At 35.6% G+C, this 20,232-nt stretch overlaps 1 protein-coding gene across 3 annotated transcripts in view; it reads left to right on the forward strand.

Moving 5' to 3' along the window:
* ADK (adenosine kinase) overlaps positions 1-20,232 on the forward strand; it is a 282,611-nt gene that overhangs the window by 200,164 nt on the left and 62,215 nt on the right. For 2 of the 3 annotated variants that reach the window (XM_051616394.1, XM_051616395.1), the window contains exon 7: positions 3,070-3,240. The exons of the other annotated variant lie outside the window; for it this stretch is intronic. In XM_051616394.1, the coding sequence (XP_051472354.1) occupies positions 3,070-3,240 (171 nt within the window). The remainder of the gene's footprint in view (positions 1-3,069; positions 3,241-20,232) is intronic. 3 annotated transcript variants of the gene reach the window in all.

Consider the following 20,232-nt stretch of genomic DNA (forward strand, 5'->3'; position numbering starts at 1 on the left):
CTGGTATCCTCTGTCTCAATCAGTGTACATCAAAGGGATGATACTAGTGCTACTAGGATGTCTGATAGCCTTTAATGTTTAATAGGTTTTCTTAGTACAATATCACTGCTTTTCACTGTCTTTGACTGTGCAGTCTAGTTGTCATATGTCCCTTGTATGTACAACATTCTGTCACAAAGATAGATACATACACAGTAATTTCATATATAAATGCAAGCTAAGTTTTCCAGGCTATTTGAATTTCTGTATATTAACTGTCTCATCTTTCAATTACAGACATTTTCCTCCTAGTGTTGTTTTAAGGTACCTTTGGGTTTTGAAGGTGAAAAAGTTCTCAAAACCCTCAGAAGTAAACTGAGGTGTGTATACCCACTATGGTGGGTATAGAATATCCTCCTAGATGCCTCTTAAACTTCTTGTTAGTGGGTATAGAACTTCTTACTAGTGAAATGCAAAATTTTTTATACCAATGATACTGAGATACACTTATTCTCACACTCAAAGCTGATGTTGACTAGCAGTTAATTGTTAGAGTAGGCAGAAGTAGTTGACTTAGACATTCCTTTGAATGCATCTGTCTGGAAAAAAAGCAGTGGCAGCTTCAGGCTGTGATTCCTAGGAAGGCACAGAGTGACTTTGTTGAAAATTCTAGTGAGAAAACCTGTTTGTTTTAGCGGAGTTCATTTCTGTCCAGAATTGTAGGATGCTGCAAAAACATGGTCTGTGTCTTACCTAGTTGTAATTCAAATATAGGAAGCTATGTTTCTGCAGCTATGCTGGCCAGAGTTGCAACTAGAATTCCACTAAAAATAGACACAGACTCAATTTAAATACTTAAGGGGGGGATGGGGAGTGGGGAGTCTTACTCGGTTTCTCTAAGCTCGTATCTGTTCAGTTCAGTTTTTGTCAATTTTCTTCCTACTATGTTAATTCCATTGTATTAATTGTACTGTTGCAACTTTTTTTATTGCTATAACTTTTTTTTTCTTCCTAAGAAATGTTATACTTGGCAAAGTTTTAACAAGAGTTCCGATACATACAGCTCTTAATTTCTGGATTAAGAAATTTCAAATGTCAAATAGTTATTTAAATAAAAGTATTAAAAAACTCTTGGAAGAATGCAATTAAATGGCAGAAGTGATCTTTAAGAAACCCAGAAGACAAAATTGTAGCCTTTGAGAGCTCCTGGCCTTTACTTTGCAGGATCTGAAAAGCAAGCTCTCGTTTCTGCATCTCAGTACTTTTCTGTTGCCTTTCCAAGGAGAAGGGAGTTGGATGAAGGCCTGAGTTAGGTCTCATGGGGATACTGTTCTGTACCTTAAATTACAATCAGATGTATTTTCATTCAAATTAAGTCTTCAGTTTAAAATTGGTAAGAAGCCTAATAATTTGACGAGGTTATTATTTACGTAGACCATTGTATAGTGATCTGTGATTTATCCACAGCTGGCAACTTGTTAGCCTTCAAAAGTTTTTATTTTGTGTTTGGAAGAGTATTTTTGAAAAATCCAACTCTTGTTCATTAAAGGAAAAACTAAAAGATAGTAGAGATTGCTATGGAGACAAGATGTTATATAAACTGTTCATTTTAATTCTACAGAATGTAAAAATAGCAAGGAAGCTTGGATGTTTATAGGCTTCCAGTCATTCAAGGTACTGAGTAACTCCACAAGAGGCAAAGCATTCTTGCACCCTATGGACCTTTATTGTCATGAAGTGAATTGTGCCTGGATTTTGAAATCAATCATGTATTTGTTAACTGGAGAACATGGAGTAAGGAGAAATAAATAGACTTTAATCTGTAGACTCTTCATTATATTAATTTTTCCAGTGAGTAGAGCGCTAACATGATCTGTTAGCTGAAGCATGCAGGATAAAAATACAGATACTCTGTGATCCATAAGCATTATGGATCCCGCCTGGACGCATTCCTGTGTGATGTGCTCTAGGTGACCCTGCTCTGGCAGGGGGGTTGGACTAGGTGATCTTTCGAGGTCCCTTCCAACCCCTAGGATTCTATGATTCTATGATTATAATGTGGATAAAAACTGTAAAATGAAGTTATTTCACTATTACACCTTTTAGGATGACATGGTGGCAGTGTCACAGATAGGACTGAGATGTTGTTTTATCTATCTGACCCCCTTCAAAGTTGTTTGATATAGTGCCTTAGACGTTATCTCTGGCCTTACGTTTAACGCTTGCTGCTTTTGCTTGAAAACTACTATTATTCTCCAAGTTTTGAGACTGGTTAGTAAAATTGCTTTTAGGATTATAAAAATGAAACAGAAAAATTGTTTATTTAGTGTAAAAACTAAGCCTTTGTCTAATTAGTAGATTAATGAAACTGCAGGGGGGGTTTATATAACTCCTGGAACATGTGTGATTTTGGTAACAATCTGCATAGCTAAATTCAACATGGCAGCATTGAACTTCGTATTCACAATTAAGTAGTCAAATAGTCATTTCTGGTTGAATTATGTTTATTTTGTTTCACAAGTGATACTTGCTTGAATGTTCAGACTGAAGAACAATACTTTTGGGAGGAGGGAGAAATAAAATACATGTGTGGAAACATGAAAACCCCTAGGTTTTCCCTGCAAAACAATAAAAAGTACTACAATGACAGCATATGCAACTTATTTATTATAAACAAAGTAGTAATTTTTCAGGCAGGGAACTTAATCTTTCAGCTGTGTATAGAGCCATCATATTTGGCTTTGGAATTAAGCAGCACAGTCTGATTGACTATTACTAAAAAGAGGCATTTAGAATTATAATATATCACCTTTTAAAATACGTTAGTCTTAGCTGCCATGGGAGAGTGTACTAAATGGAAGGCAGAGGTAAGGAGTTACCTTTTATTTTGGAGAGTTGTGATTCTAGGCATATGCTGATTTTAAGTCACCTCCATAATACCTCAAGGGAAAGGCAGAATTTTCCACAAGTTTTTATCTGTGCACATGTATGACAAAGCTGTGTTGGGGGAGGTCTTCTAGAAGCAGCACAGTTCATGGGGTTTCTAATATGAAATTAGTAACCTACACTGATTTGTTTGAATGTTTGCAGGGATTCTTCCTGACGGTGTCACCAGAAGCAGTATTAAAAGTGGCTGCTCAGGCTTCTGCAAACAACAAGATATTCAGCTTGAATCTTTCTGCACCATTTATTAGCCAGTTCTATAAAGAGCCTATGATGAAAGTCATGCCTTATGTCGACGTCCTGTTTGGAAATGAGACGGTGAGTCTTAGGAAAGTAATTTAAGTATTTGTATCTCTTGCATCTAGCTGCTTGTGTTTAGAAGCTTGATTCCTGGTTCTCCATTATTTAAAGAGAGAGACTTGACCATATGAATTGTCACTAGAGAACTAAACCCATGGTCACAGTAGATGCCAAAGACATCATTTGACCTGTTTGAGGTTTAAAACTTGCTCATTGTAGTGTAGAGACATGTGTACAAGTTACTCCAGGTTAAAAGAGGAAATATCCAACAAATTGGTTGCTTTGTAATAGCTGTCCATGTGCATTATGTACTCACCCAGAAGTTAACTCTGCTGGAAGAAAACACATGAAGCGCTGATGCAGAGCTGCTGAGGTTCCATAATTTGTTTCTATACCTGTACTGCTGTTATTAATAACATTTTCTGTGACAAAGATAACTCTTTGGGGAGAAATGGGAGGAGAAAACTAAGGAACAGTTCATTGGTTTAAAAGCTTTTCATTGATTTTATAGTAGATGGACTGGCAGTCCATCTAAGGAAGCATTATCTTTGCTATGCTACAGTTGGCAAACAGATTGCATTAAATTCTGCCTAGAAGTTCATAGTAATAGACCAACTGAATTCTGATTTCCCCCATTGTAATGCTTCCCTTTTTATTTTTTTTCTACTGCAGAAAGTGCTCTTAAATATTTGTTTGCTCAGCAGAAAAAGGTTTTAAAAAGCCTTTAAAAATGTGACACACCTAAATGAAGTGTGGGCTTTTCTTTCAAAATTACTACATGTTAGTACAGGAAAATTATGGAAAAATAACTTGATCTTGTCAAAGGTTATTCCTGATTGTGATACAGAGAGTTGCACCAACACAAGTCAGTTTTTACACTGTTGTCCACATGTCCACATTAGGTCTGGTATTTTTACAAATCCAGGACATAAAATTACAAAGAAGAAAAGTTTTAGATGCTGTAGGATAAGTAAAACCTTGTAGCTATAGTTAACAATACAGAAGAAGTATTTTCCTGACATTTTACTGCAATTGCCAAGTTACCTTTATTCTGTCTTTCACATTACAGTCCTTACAAAGATGCTACTGAATATTTTGATTTAATAGCAGTATCATCTCAACAAAAAAATCTTGCCAGATTTCACAAAATAATACCAAGTCTAGTCAATTTTTGGGTGTGAGGGATTCGTAGAAACTTCTGGAATTAAACCTTGCAGGTCTTCTATATAAATACTGCCCCACAGAATTCAGGTTGCAGCAGTTCATTAGGTGCTGTTTTTCAGAACATAAAACTTAAGTTGTTACTTTTTGTATATTTGTATATCTTTATAAGCAACAGTCCATTATACTGATTACAGTCCAATTTTAGAAATTATACTCAGACTGCATTGATTTTGCTGCTCTTTCTATTTGCTATGGTATTATTCACCTGCTCTCATAAAACATTGTATAGGACTGTTGTGTATTAAATTTGAAAGAATCTCTGCAGGTTTTGAAGTATAATTTCTAAAGAATTTTGGTGTGTTTAAGGGTAAGAGATACTATTTAAATTTAAGTGATCATCCTTCAACTTGGCAATATGATGTGTGTACTTCAGAGTGTCACCCTCTTATGCTTTGTTCCTTGCACTAGTCAATTACAACTCTGGTCATTTTTTAGTGTCTGCTTTCTGCTGTATATGCTGATAATTGCTGCTTTTGAACTGCTGAACTGCTATTTGCAGTGGTTTATTCTCATCTTTCTGTGTGACTTGAAACCACACTCTTGGCATGGTGTACTTCTAGCTTTTAGTAGCTCCTGTGTGTTGTGATTGTCAGTATTTCTGCTCTCTGCATATGGTTTGTGGTAAAGAGGAGTTACAAAATTCAAGACAACCTCATTCTGACATGTTTTGCCTTCTAGTAACTTCCTCCTTTATTGTGTTGTTTTCGGGGGTTTTTCTCCCATATTCATGTCATCTACAAGTATATTGAGGAGTTTTTTGTGTTTATGTATGCCGTGTTGGGCAATGAACCACTTCATCTAGGCAACACCACATTTTTGTCCATTTACTGTGTTTTCCCTCTGCTTTTTGCAAAATTTTCCATCAGTTTTGCTAGATTAGTTAAATACTGAAAGTGCATAAGTTAACATGTAAGCAAGGCATACTGAGTTGTGTAGTTGTTACTTCATTAGTACAATCAATACTCTCAAACATTCTCTTTATTCTTCCCTACAGCCCAATACAATTTTATTGTTGTGCATTTTTTTGAAGGATACAAAAACATCCAAGAGCAGCAAAATTCCTAATTGCTGCCATTTCTAAACTAAAAACAATTGGCAAAGTTATTTTAAATTACAACTTCTACTTAAAAATTTACATTTGAATGGAGATTGGTTATTTCAAGTTTCAGCCAAATGGTAATTAAAATAGGCAAGTTATAAACCTCTGGGAATAAATCTTCTAGTTCAGAATGTAAATGCCAACATATCCTTGACTGCAGTGGACACACTGAAAGCAACAACTCAGTACATGTGTCAGTTTCAGCATTTTCTCATGTGACGGCTGGTGTTTTGATCAGTTGTTTAAATCCCTTTTATAACTAGCCAAACATCCTGTCTTGGATTTTTTATACTTATTAACTGTACTTAATATAATAAATTTAGCACAGAACATTCAGAATAGCAATAATTATATGTTCATTGCTGCTAACCAATTAGGGCCATTCTGCAGTCATTATCTAGCAATACATGACTGAAGAACTTGATTATTGTCATTGCTTTTAATTTTTATTAAATTAAGGTTTTTTTTAATAGTATCATTTTGCAAATGGTTCTTAGCTATAATACCTTCCAAGCTACCATAATCACTGGATAATTAACCTGCCAGGATTAAGCACACTCTACTTTGCCTCAGGATGCTTAACTCTCAAATAAGGACAATTATCTCCTGATGATAACTGGTTTGTCACAAGTTCCTGCTTAATTCATCTGTAAAAGCTCACCTTAGAATACATATTTTACAACTCAAAGTAACTTTCAGTAACAGAATGGTCAAAGGAGTGAAAGCTTTTAATTTAAAATCTCTAGGCAGAGTTGCAGAATGTTTCCTACACAGCAATTATACTAGGTAAGAAAAGGAGCCTAAATTTTGCTCTGGCGGGGGGGTTGGACTAGATGATCTTTCGAGGTCCCTTCCAACCCCTATGATTCTATGATTCTATGATTCTATGATATATTTCTTTCCCAGACCTCTTTCCATTTTTGCAGCTAAGACTAAAGCTTGATGTCTCTGATACATTTTACTCATCAAAGTCAGTAATGGGTGCATGAATCTGAACTCAATTTCCAGTCTCTCCAAAGGATGTGAGTTACAATGGCATCTTGTCAGGGAAGGAATTACTTCTGGGGGAAACAGTCTGTGTATTCTGGGACAGCAGCTGGCTAGCAGTTCCTTCAGAATTCAGGGGGCACTACAAAGCTTTTACGTGACTCATCCCTGCATATACCAGTCATTTGTGACTCAGAGGAGTATTTAAGATATGAATGTGGTAAAAATCGTCTGAGTTTTCTTCCTATGTATAGGCAAGACATCACTGAGAAATTTTACAATTTCAAAACTTTAGAATGACAGATGCTGAGTCCCTCACCTGTTGCTTCGCAGAAAAAACGTGAATGCATCAATATCACTTATACTATACAGTATGCAGTGATCAGTAGAAGCTGAGGAGGGAGGAGGTTTTGTTCAAGAGAAATTGTGGATTTTTCTAAAGCACAAATATAATACAAAAAACCTAAGATAACAATTATTCTTGGAAATTAGATCCTCTTCTTCTCTAGTGTAACGAGCTGTTACTTCTAAACACCCAGTCTGAACAAATTCATTCCAGGGTTGTAAACTAAAGTTCTGCAGAGAGATGATTCTGCAAGCTCATTGGGAAATTGATGCTGGGATGATGGCAAACATGCTGAAAAGAAAAAAGGTTGCATGCAAGACTTCTGTTTTAAAAAGCAATGATAATAGCTTTAGTGGTGGTTCTGAAACTACAAATCTTGAGCTTTAAAAAGGTGGGTGCCTTTGTATGCAATAAAATATTGAACAGGTCTTCTCATAATTTCATCTTACAATTATACTGAAGTGGTACATTGCACCTCTTTAATTTAAAATATTTTCAAGTGAGGCTTGCAATACTAACATAGACATCCCAATGTATGTGGTTTGGGCACAGCCTTTAAGAACCTTTGTAAGCCTTTATAAGGGCAAGTATTTTTAATTACATGGAAAATTCTCTTTAATTGCCAGGAAAAAGTAAATCTAAAACTGAAAATGGTGGTTAATGTGCTCCTCATCTTGAATTCATGGTCAGTCTGTAGTTTTGTGATTATTTCAATCAGGGGAGTGAATGTAAATGCTGCTAACTTTTCTGGCACAAAACTGCATTCAACACACTAGGATTTACACCTAAATGGCAGTTTTCAAACAAATTGGTCTATTCACTTTCTGTAATCTACAAGGCATGCTTGTAAACAGCTTTCACTCCCCATACTTTGATATATTACATTAAGATATGACACTGTGGACAACCTTCAGTCCCTCCTTTAAATTTCCTCTGCTGGATTAATACCTGGGACCAGATAAATACCCACAGGTTTAGGAATCTGCCCACAGCTCACCATTATCTTGAATGAGGCATAATCATTTTTGTAAGGTAAGTGAGCCTTGTGTTGATTCTTTTTAAACTAGTATTTATTCATAATGGCATAACTGAATTCATCTCAATTTACAACAGTGTAAATCCTACTGTTTATAAGACCTAACAGATAGTTTTCCACACTACCTGAGTGTCCTTTCGCCCTGGTGACTTGTCTGATTCTAAGAAAAAGATTAAGAGATAAGAGAGAAAAGGAGAAAATCAGGTGGCAGATATAATTTAGCATGTGGAGGAAGGGAAATGCAGTTTGGCTTTGAATAATGAAAGGGAGACAAACATTTTTGTGTGCTTTTCTGTATTAGATGGGTCCAAGAAGAAGAAGGGAACATAGCAAATGGTGGCTTGCCACGCCATAAATATCACCAAATTTTTGAGTTTGTATGAAATATTTTCAAGTTACCATTTGAAATTATTTTTGAATGTTTGAAATTATTAATAGAGGGCAAATAATAGATTGTGTTTGAAACTGAGTATCTTGAAGAGGCTTATTTTACTGTACTGCTAATTTGCATGTATATTATGTAGAGAGTCCTTAAGAGACCTTGATTCTTTTTTTTTACCTTACTGCAGCTGGTCCATATTGCGTTCCTAATTCTTTATTCGTTTTTAATTAAGTTTTCAGAAACATTAATCATCTTCAATGAAATGAAATTGTGTGTCAGTGTTTTGCATTTCAATATATATGCCAGTATTTTCCTTTTTGTTATGCTTTCAGAAGTTCTCAGAAACTTGCTCCACAGGTGAGGGTAATTATCTTCATTTTGTGGGCTGAGTGAGAGACTGAGGTTTGCACAGTCCCCTACAGGGAGTCTGTGGTTAAGTTAAAAATCATAGTCAGATATTCTGACCCAGTTATTAAATACACATGGGAAAAAAATTTGTAAGGAGACATCTCCTCTTGTGTTTAAACAGGTAGAGGTTCTTAAGGTCAGCTGCTGCTGCTGTTTGCTTTTCTAAAGTGCAGTAAATAGATAGCAATTTATTTTTCTAAATTCTAGATTTAATATTACTGCAAAGTCTTTGGAGGGAGTCTGAGCATAAAGTCTGTAATTTTGCATGGGGGAAAAATAAATACTGTTTTTCTTTTATATCTTTGTAGAATTTTTACACTTATTTCCCAGTGCAAGTGTTGTGATTTGTTAGAGGGAAGCAATGGTATTGTAGTCCTGCTGCTTAATTCATAGAATTAACTTTCTCAATGTTGGAATATCTGATAAATTGTGGCCAACTGAAAAATGAGAGGGGTTGCTAGCACAAGGGAGGTTGATAACGTCAGTGGCATGTTGTAAAGATGTGCTGTGGGAAGGATGCTGAAACAGCTCAAGGCTATTTCAGATCCAGACACTGAATCTGTTTCTCTCTCTTTTTTTTTTTTTTTTTTTTTCCCCTCCCTTGTGAACTGCAGTGGCTCTCTAAGATGAAATGCTTTTAAGTAATTTCCCAGCCTTGCAGCCTTGTTTGATAAAAACCCTGATATGAATCACTGTGGAGTTAATCATACCTTATACAACAACATATTTTGTTGTGATTCATTCTGTTTCAATTAATCATCTTATTTATCTACATTGTCTTCACTGCTGCACTGAAATTCATGAGTAATAAGCAAGTAAAATTATTTTAGTATAGTTTGCCTAGTATGTTATGAATGACAGGAAAATTGAGAGTCATGTATTTAAATTGATATTTAGTGCTGCTTTCAGCTAATGTCTAGCTATTTAAGCAATTTAGGAATCGTATCTTAAAAATGGCTTTCTTTTTTCCTGTTACGGAAAACAAGCAGGTATTTAGAAGAGAAGCATATACTTTACAACAGGCTTGACTTCTTAGAACTAAAAATATTTTCTGATAGTCTCTCAGAATGCTGAGGAAAATTTATCTTTCCTTACACTATGCAGTGTTGAGATACTTTTTAAGATTACAAATACTGGCTACAACACAGCACAGGACAGAACATACCCTGTGAGGAGGGAAGGCAGATTTCACTCTGTTTCAGCAGCTTATGCTTTACTGATGATGACTGATAACCCCTTTTACTTTGTAGCACTTCCCAGAGCATCTCAAAGCACTTAATAAACATTAACGCTCTGAATAAACTAGTAAGGTGGGTGTGTAGTTGTCTTGTCTCTGTTTTACAGGTGGACAATTGAGAGGTTTTTTGCCCAAGGTCATGCAGCAGGAGTAGAGCCAGGAACAAGCAAAATTGAGTTCTAACTTTTTTCTTCAGCTAGTGTCCTGAAATGTTTTCAGGACAAAACACACCTGACTGGAGGAAAAGACCTGGAGAGTCTGCCTTTCAGTTTTTGTTGTACTATTAATGCATGTCTCTGAAAGCCTTTTAAAGGAGAGCTGCATGTGCAGTTTCATTAATCAGTACTAGGCAAAATGCATAAAATATAACATAATACAAAGTTATGAAGTAAGAGCTGCCAAAATAAGAATATTAATAACATTTACTTATATAGCTGATAAGAAGTAAAATGAAAGCAGAAATGTTCTTTAAATCAGTGTAAATCCAGAACAATTTAATTTCAGAGTACTTGCAGATAAAAATGCAGTAAAATATATGGGTTTCAATAAAGGTTTTGTTTTCCAATCCAGCTAAGATCTATTCAGTGAATCCTCATTTCAAAGCCTTTTTTGGGAAGTTGTAGCCAATTTCTGTTTCAGAGCATTGTCAGATCATGCTAAAGCCTTTTATGCCAAAATAGACTGGAGATTCTCCCCCTGTTACAGTCCTTACAGTGAATTACAAGGCTGCAGTTCCTTTTTATCCCTGTAGATAACATCTAGATGTGGTCTGATGCATACTTTTCTTACCTACCCTTATCACATAGTCTCATCTGCCCCCTTTAGTCATATTTAGCAGTTTTATGTCCATAGCAAGAGTAATTTCTGTGGGCTAGATTACTAGCCCAATTTTCTGAGGCAACAGGATCACTCAATCTGCCTAGACAAGTGGGTAGTACATGGTGGTACAGAGGACTTTGAAAGAGGGAGCCTGATAACCACTCTGTTTCATCTGATCTAACCAGGCTATGTTGTTAGGGTCTCCCAAGCAATGCAGCAGAGAAACATAGTTGGATACATTGTCTGATGTAAAGATTTTATTTCTCTAGTATAATATTTACAACTATATCCTTTTTTAATCCTGACTTCTGTTACATATGTAGCAACACAGTGTGGTTTTATTTGCAAGCATTTAGTTGAATATTATTATGCACGGATAACTTCAGGTATTAGCTGTAAAATTCTTGGTCAGAGGTTTTTGTATAAAAGAGCTTGTATTTGCCTAAAGGAGTGTGTATTGGAGCTTCCTGTGTTTATAAGTGAGTATTAACAAGGGTACTTGAAAGAGAAGAAAAGGGAAGGATAGTCAAGGAGCCAGTAGTAAGCCTGTGGTGATGTTCAAAACCCTGTGATCATATATCGTAGAGAGGTCTGGAGGCTGCTCTAAACTAAGGTATACTAAGCTAAATTTTTCAAGAAGATATACAATATAATGGAATAAATGCAGAGACTAAAAATAGTTGTGTTTTTCAGTCTGTATGAGCGCAAATGTTTTAGTAATTATTTTAATACTGAAGCTGCTTAAGAAAAATACATACAAAATTCAAGCATGTAGTTGTACAAAAGTAAGTTGAAACTGCATTAGAACAGCTTTTGATTTTTGTTTTATAAGGAATTAAGCTTGAAAACATAGTTTGTGGGTTTTGGAATGTATTAGGCAATATCATTATTACCTTAACATATTTTTCTGCACTATTAAATAGCACTGATTTTTCAAAACTACTATTTTTCTCATGTTGTCTTTTTCTATCAGCACCTTCCTTCACCCTGTTTATATAGCTCAAATAATATTTTTATGCCATCAAGAGAGGTTCACATCTGATGACAAATATATTAAGTAGTTTTGTTTTACTGACTTTCAACAAAGAAGAGCAAAACTAGGCATTTGAACCCTCTCTTCTTTCCAACTAGTTATATATAATTTTCTGTCACTGCGTTTCCTGTTGTTTATAGATTTCATAGGAGTAAATGTAACCCACTGATGCTTCCTTAAGAGTTCTGAAAAGGTGCTGTGCATAAGTAAACAATGCAAAACTATTTTTCCTTAATGCATTGACATATACATTGAAGGTATTTGGAGCTAACTTCAGCCAAACCTCTATTGATTAAAATCTATATTTACATTTTAAATTAGAACTTTGAGTTAAGACATCAGAAATTATAATCTGAGCATTTTCATTCATTATATTGATTAATTATACTATTAAAACATAATTTATCCCTATAAATAATTTGCCCTCTATTATGAAGCATATGAAATAGGTCATAACTATGTATAAGTATTGAAAAAATATTTATTAATTTCTAAATAATTTATCACAGAATTGTCCAAAAGTTAGGAAAGGAGCTTGGAAAAGGAGTAGAAAAAAATACGGTTGCAGTGTTCCTAAAATACCTGGAAGATACATAAAGGCATCTGTAGTTTTCCCAAAGGTGTTAATTGATCTTTAAAACCTTGCCTTATTTATAAGCATAAGCCATGCCATTTACAACAGCCTTTGGTTAATAGGTTTGCAGCCATGTGAAAGTGTCTCCTTAAACTATACTTTGAGGTTTAGTGGTTATATTCTGACTTACAATACATTTGTTTAAACGTTGACCTCCCAGAGAAGCAATGTAGAGAAATTGTTTTGCTCTAAGTTTTTGTTCCAAGTTAACAGAACTTTTCTCTGCTAGTGACTACCCTTTTTCTTTTTTATTTTAATTCTTTACAGAAACAAGCTACTAAACCTTTACTATAATAAAACTGCACATACGTGATAAGTAACAATATCAAAATGTAACTCATTAAGCTCTCAGACCATCATTTCCTGATTTGAAACCTCGTATTTCATGTTAAAACTAGCAGCATATGCAGTCACGTTAGGGAAACATGCATATATGAGTTAGTTTGCTTTCTGTGCTCAAGTAGTTTCCAGGTGAAAGAGATTTTCTCTAAAGGAAATAATTGTAACAGTCTTAATAGCTGGGATGGTATAAATTTATAAATTTTGAAATATATAAATATCTCTGTCTCTTAGTCATGTTTCTAGCTCTGTAGAGAGAGACCCCTACTCTGAATTTGAATTTCAGCAAAGAGTTGGATTCATCATCCTTATTTCATTTGAAGGCAGCAGTTTCACAAGCAGAAACTTTCTTCTTCCCAACCATAGCTAAGGAGAAGGACTTCCTTCCAACCCTCATAACAGGAAGGGGCCATCAGTATCTGCCTCTCATCTGAGTCTTAGAGCCAGCAGGATCTCCCTGCTCCATTAGGCTACTCGCCATCCTTGTTGATAAGCAAAAACCTCTTGCATTCAAGAAATTCACTTGAAACTAATGGGAAAATGGTACACATTCCAATGGAAGACTGTTAGGATCCCCAAATAATCTGTCCTTAGCAATACTTGCCAAGCTGTCCTGCTGTTATCAAGGTACAACCCTGCTAGTTGAATAGGCTATTTGAGGATGTCCCAGGAGTTTCTGGAGTTAGGAGCTTTATTTTAAATTTTTCTGATGCTGAAGATTGATGGATCATTGTTTTTACTGAGAAATTCTGCTGCTTCATTTTGATATATACTGTTCGTTGAATCTAAGCCAGTGTGCAGGTGCCAGTCAATAGCATGCTCCTTTCTCTTTCTCTGTGGTTGTCCTTCTGAAGGATGCTATTTTTGTAATTCTGAGAGGCCAGGGTATTAGCAAGTAAAGGTTCCTGGCAAGTAAAAGACCTCACAGAACTAAGTCCTCTTCAGAATCTCTTTTAACAAAGTGTCTTTCTGCTCTGGAGTCTAGGGCATTTTTATCTCATCTAGTCAGACCATTGACCTCTCCAGGCTGTGCCACATCCTTTTTTTTAAAAAAAAAAGAACTGGTATTTTCATGAGAAATTAAGTGGTAGCCATAAATTCTGTTGTTGGGGCAATTCTGATTGCTCTGAAAGAAGAACCTTCCTCCTAATGGAAAAATATCTGAAATTTCATGGAATCACGGGTATCTTTCACCATCACCTGAAGTTTTAACTTTTTCTGAAACATGTGGCCTATGTGAATGGGCAGTCAGGTGGCCTTAACACCAACAATATTTTATATGTATGTAATTTTGAAGCATTTATGGTTAACATGCATTTTTCCTCTTGTTAGAATTTCTACTAGACCAGTAGATACATCTGAGTGGTGTTGGACACATGCCAGTTTTCAGATAAATGGATCAGTCAATTTAAATTCTGCACATATAGTTGCCAAACACTGCATTTAATTTGAACATCAAAGTAAATGCCAGATTTGGATGGAGCTGCATCTTGGTATATGTGAATTACACTGAGTCAAACTACTGAATCTAACTGCTCAAAAAAGAACACTCATCATCTGGAACCAAACTCATTTATTGTAGAATCTAAACTGGTGAAAAGCACTGGACAAGTATATACTTTTACTGGCCAATCGTAGCCCATCTCTGAACATGCATTATCTGAGAGGTGGGGGAATACACGTATGACTATTCAAAAGAGTAGCAACGATGGGAGGTGGAGCCATTATTTAGAGTACATCATAGAAATCCAAGTTTCAGGAGTCCATATTAAATATACCTGTAGATTAGTTTATTTTGTTTTTCAAACAAAAACTATGTGTCCCAGGGTGAATGGTGTATGTATATATTTCAGGTAGAGCAAGTTAAAATAGAGATCATGCTGTTTAGCGTGTTAACATAATCTTCAGCTGTGTTTCTGGGATAATTTTTAAGCTGACATGGAAGTTGCAGTGTAAGTCATCCCAAAATTATCTTTGTATTTATGGTAAAGGGATTAAGTATTTTAGAGAGCGGTCTTCATTGTAACAGACTTCATTCAAAGCATACCTATTCATTTTGCACCTGTTCCACTGGAGTTGTTTTGTAGGAAGTTAAATGTCAATTATCTCTTCCAACCCATCTTCACCTCTACTGTTCTTAAAGAGGAGTTTCTCGTTCTTGTTATTTGGAACTTAAAAGTGCACTATATAGGATATTGTGACATAAATTAACAGAAGTTGGTCACTTTAGAGGGCATTGGGACAGATCTAGGGTAAGGGAAGAATACGTATTAGGTTAATGAGGAATGTTACTGCACCAGGAGGATACTTAGTTCGGAAGTAAATTATGCAAACGTTCTTTCTTGTGGCTGTTATTCATGGTAACAATTTTTAGAATAGTATCTTATGTAATGAAGCACAAAGCAAGCCCCCTAGTTTTTCTATGTCAAAATCTATATCTTCAGTGATACATAATGATTTTGACTGTTAGGTGGCTGGGGAGAATTGGACAATTAGACAATATGGCTATCCACAGTTAATATCCTTTAACACTTATTTTTCAGGGTAAAAGCCAAATCTTTAATAAGAGTTTAAATGAAACCAGATTGTTCTTTAAACTTTTCAGTTTCCTTCAGTTTTCTTCGTAACAGTTTTCCAAAGATGGGGTCCTGGATTAGATAGATTGCTGATCTTATCCATTATAGTCAGTCCTGTGGTCCTTTAACAAAGTTACTTCTCTCAAGAACAGATTAGCCTGCTAAATAGAACTCTCTCATTTAACAATTTCTACAACGTGTGGAAAGTTTTCTTATTAATTTTTTTAAATATTAGAATTGAACAGCTGTTTTCAGTGCTACTGTTTTGTTCATCTGTTAATAAGACCTTTAGCAATAAATACTTGTTCAGGATAATAAGAAAAATTACACTTCATGCAGAAAAAATTCCCAAGAGTGGATTTGAAAAATATCCAACTCATCCTGCAAACTGTTTGAAATGTAATGAATTTTGTCTATGCTAATCTGTCCAAACCATATTACTAATCTAAATCAAAACCATAACAAGGTATGATTCTTACCTTTTCATAATATTTCCTTAACTACTTTTCATTTTTCTTGCATTCCATTTTTCTGAAATCAAGCACATCATACCCAGCAATGACCTGGAGTGCAAATTTGGTGTTAACTGTGCAGTGTTTTCCTTTTTTTTAATTCCACATTTTGCAAATATTTCTATGGATCTTAATGTTGCCTGTCTCAACTATGTGGAAAATATAACAAGGATTTCAGTAGTACTTATTGCTAAGCATAGTTAGTTACTGTTCTGACTTAAAAGGTCCAGGTTCTATTCTCTGAAATACCCCAAGTAGCCATCTTTCTGTAATAAAGCCCTCCTTGAAAACCTTTTCTTGCTCCCAGTAATCTCTCTGCAAATATGAAATGCCTCCCCAGTATTTTACTGGCTGGAGATATAAGGCATATGGTGTTCAGGCCTGCATCAACATCTTTGGTCCTTGGATGGCTGTAAATGGAAGATTGACATTTTTGCAGAGGGGAGATCCCCAGCTTGCGAGCAAGATGCACAGAAGTTACTGCCTGCCCTTGAAGGCCTCCACGATATTAAGCCTTACATACGAGTTTACCATTTATCAATGAGTTATTATGGGATAACCTTAGAAGGTTTCTAAAATATTTTCCCTTGAGCCTCATACAACTTCCTAACTTTACAGACAAAGCCATATGAAAAACTGTATTAATTAAAAATTTAAAATCTATAAAATAGTTTTCCTCTAAAACGTGACATAAACAGAATATATGATGGGTTGGAATGTTGAAATGGTTTTAGAGATCCTTTTCTAAGGCAACCGACGTTACTAGCTTACAGATTGACACTTTGAGTAATCTGCCCATCCCAAGACAGCTTCTTTGAAACCACTGGGTTCTTTTTTCTTCCCAATCTCCATTATAAAATGTAGCTAAGGTTTTTCCCTGTTATGTCATATATCAATTTTTAAGATATTCAAAATCAATGGGAAAAAAAAAATAGGAAGTTTTATACTAAGTCTAGATATCTAAGTCCCTTTGCTATACTTTTTTTTTAGTATTTCTTTTGCATGGATTATTTTCAGTTTGATGATGATGCGGAATTAAAGCAGTTCATGATCAGTTAAAATTTTAAATATTGAAGAACATGGTATTTAAGACTGTTCTCCATTTGCTGACTGTTACTTGTAATTTAAAAAAAAATTGTGTTTTTGTAAGCACAGTAAACTACACTAGTTTTTTTAAAACTTTAGGGTATGAATTATATTCCTATAATGACAGCTGCAGGGTGGAATGTTTTAACACACTGGAGTGAGATATATCTTGGACACATTCTTGGTATCTTAAGTTCAACATGCTCCATATGGTGCCACTGAGCCAGTGATTTTGAAGAAACAGTCAAAGATTGCTGAAACAGCGTAAAATACAAATTAGCCTTTGCTATATAAGTAAAAAAAATTCACTGTCAATCTTTTCAGCTTTCTGCCTGAATACTTCCAGTAACTTTTACTAGTAGTCCTGATGTTTTAAACCAACTGTTGAATTATAGCAGAACAGAGTAAAAGATTGTGGGCTAAGAATGCATATTCGTTATTATGCCTGACTTATGCAGAAGAGCAAAGTGAAAGGAGGTTGGGCCTCCTTGTGTTGTCACATTAGTCTTTCACATGGCAGCAGGGACTGTGTGTTGCAAGATTTGTGAGAAGTAGGTTGCTCTTTGTTAACTTGGTCCTCTGTCAATATAAAAGAGTCATGAAAGAGCTGTGTTTCAGGGAGGTATCTTCTCAGTCCTGCTATTGAAAATAGCAAGGATAGGGTACCCTGTAGTAGAACTATCTAATAACCTTTGTTATTATGGCAAATATTTTCATGTTTGTGGTACTGGATCAGCTAGAAATTATACTTTCAGACCTTTGGCCTTTTTTCATGTATGCTTTTGTTCATAGTATCATTTGTCATAGTATCTTTATCTCAGTGTGACTGGATTTTTTTCAATATAAACTTAACCCTGAGTTTATATTCATGTTTATGGATTTCAGAATTCTTACAGCACACTTGAAGTTAATACTGAAGATAATGGTTCGTGCTCTGATTTTAACTCGGTATTGACCTGATGTAAATTTTAGTTCTGGATTATTATTGTTGTTGTTATGTCTTTTTTTTAAAGCCTCATACATGGACTCCAAACATGAAACTTGAGGATTACACAGCCCTGCAAAAGTTCTATCTCTTTCAAGTAGTATCAGCCTTAAATAATCTTCTGTTGATGTTAACACTTAAGAACAGATTTACAAATACAACAGATCATAAGAAAAACAGCTGCAATCCACTAACCTGTTAACCTATAGTCGTGCACCTTTGCTATCAGCAGAACAGCATAATGAAATGAGAGCATGACTGATTAATCAGACCCTTGAGGTGAAGATTTGCAGAGTTTTGTTCATGTGAAGTTGCACATTATGGCCTGAGTCGATCTAGGAATGTACTGCTGGGAGAAGAGGGAGATCTTACTCTCTGTTCTCCCCATTTTCAGAATTGTAGCTTGGATTCCCTCTGCACAGTGGGGCTAAGACAACAAAAACATGGGGATATTTTAAATAAAAGGCCTGAGAAGGTATGGCCACATGACTTTTAAGCAAGGATGTAATTTCAGACAGTCTAAAAGTAGAAAACCAAAACACAGTCCCTGAGCTTCTTCCCCACTGCTAATTTGTTACACTCTATAAAATCATTAGGCAAAGACTGACATGTAACTAGCATTTTAGTAATCCCGTATTAGAGCTACCTGCACTGCTGTAGTCCCTCTAGATATAATTAGATAAAACAATCATGAATAGTTGTGGGTTTTTTTTAAATTTCCATCTTTAAATATAGCCTGAATGTTAAATTTAAATTATAATTACTTATGACATGTTTGTTAAATGCTTAGAGATACAGTCAGTGTTTGTATCTGTGGTAAAGGACCTAGTTGTCAGTGATTCATAAATGAAGTTCTTATATGCTCTTGTACATTCAAAGCATGCAGGGTCTTGATACAATATTTCTTATAGTGAACAGAGGTCGAATCACTGCTTTAAGTGAAAAACAGAGCTTAATATTGGCATTAGAGACATGAAGATGAATGTTTTCTCCTCATACATAAAATATTATTACCACCTTTTTTTTTCTTGCAGCAGCTGGATTCCCAAGTTTAAAAATATATCTGTTGATGTTTGTCCAGTCACTGGACATACACTGGTATATGTTCTATGAAAGACTTATTCAGCTGTACTTGCCTCATCAGTGAATAACTTTGTAGGCCTTCCTGGCTCCACAACCATCCTAATCCATTTGATATGATTATATAATGCAGCTGTCACAAAACACTATCCCCATTCTTTCAGAAACATAAGACTTCCAAGCCATAAATGTAATCTAACTCAAGGAAATGATCCCACAGGGATCCTATCGGTGCCTTCCTTCATTTTGTGCCAAGAGTAGACGAGGCCCTTTGATTATCTGCTCAGCAGGATTACAGTCATTGTCTAAATTGGAAGACAACTGTGTTTTTCTTCTCCGAGTATCAGTTCATCATCAGTATGTATGAGAAGCTTGGGTTAAGCTAGGTGTTAAGCTTGCAATTAACAAAAATAAGTTTGTGTATGAAAGGCATAACAATTATGTTATATTGCTCACCTAGGACAAAAGGAGGACCTCCTTAAGCCAAACATTTTGTATGATTAAGAGCAGAGCATGAAAGGAAACCAAAATCTTTCTGCACATTATTACTGTTTGCTAAAGGAGGGCAGGGTCCAGCTTGTTCTTTTCTATTTGCATATCTCAGCTGTTGGTGAATTATTTGAGGAGAGGAGGAGACCAAGCATAAAGGTAAGACTTGGGAAAAGCAGCTGGAGCACTCTACCTGATAATGGCTTTGTGTTTACCAGAGATGGAGAAATTTCCTTAGCCTTCCAAACATAATTTCTTCATCTTGCCTCAGTGCATCAGGGCCTGGGAGTGTTTTTCTTATCATAGAATTGTTTGGGTTGGAAGGGACCTCCAAGGGTTGTCTAGTCCCCTGCAATGAGAAGAGACATCTCCAAATAGAACAGATTGCTCAGAGCCCCATTCAACCTGACCTTGAGTGTTTCCATGGATGGGGCATCTACCACCTCTCTGGGCAAACTGTTTCATCACCCTCGTAAAAAAATTCTTCATTATGTGTAGTATATATATATACCCTATTTTAGTTTAAAACCATTACCCCTTGTCCTGTTGTAACAGGCTCTACTAAGAAGTTTGTTCCCATCTTTCTTATTAGCCTTCTTTAAGTACTGAAAGGCAGCTATAAGGTCTCTTCAGAGCCTTCTCTTCTCCAGGCTGAACAACCCTTACTATCTCAGCTTGTCTTCATAGGAGACATGCTCCAGCCCTCTGATCATTTTTGTGGCTTTCCTCTGGACTTCC

The sequence above is a fragment of the Apus apus genome, chromosome 4, assembly GCF_020740795.1.
Source record: "Apus apus isolate bApuApu2 chromosome 4, bApuApu2.pri.cur, whole genome shotgun sequence".
Lineage (NCBI taxonomy): Eukaryota > Metazoa > Chordata > Aves > Apodiformes > Apodidae > Apus > Apus apus.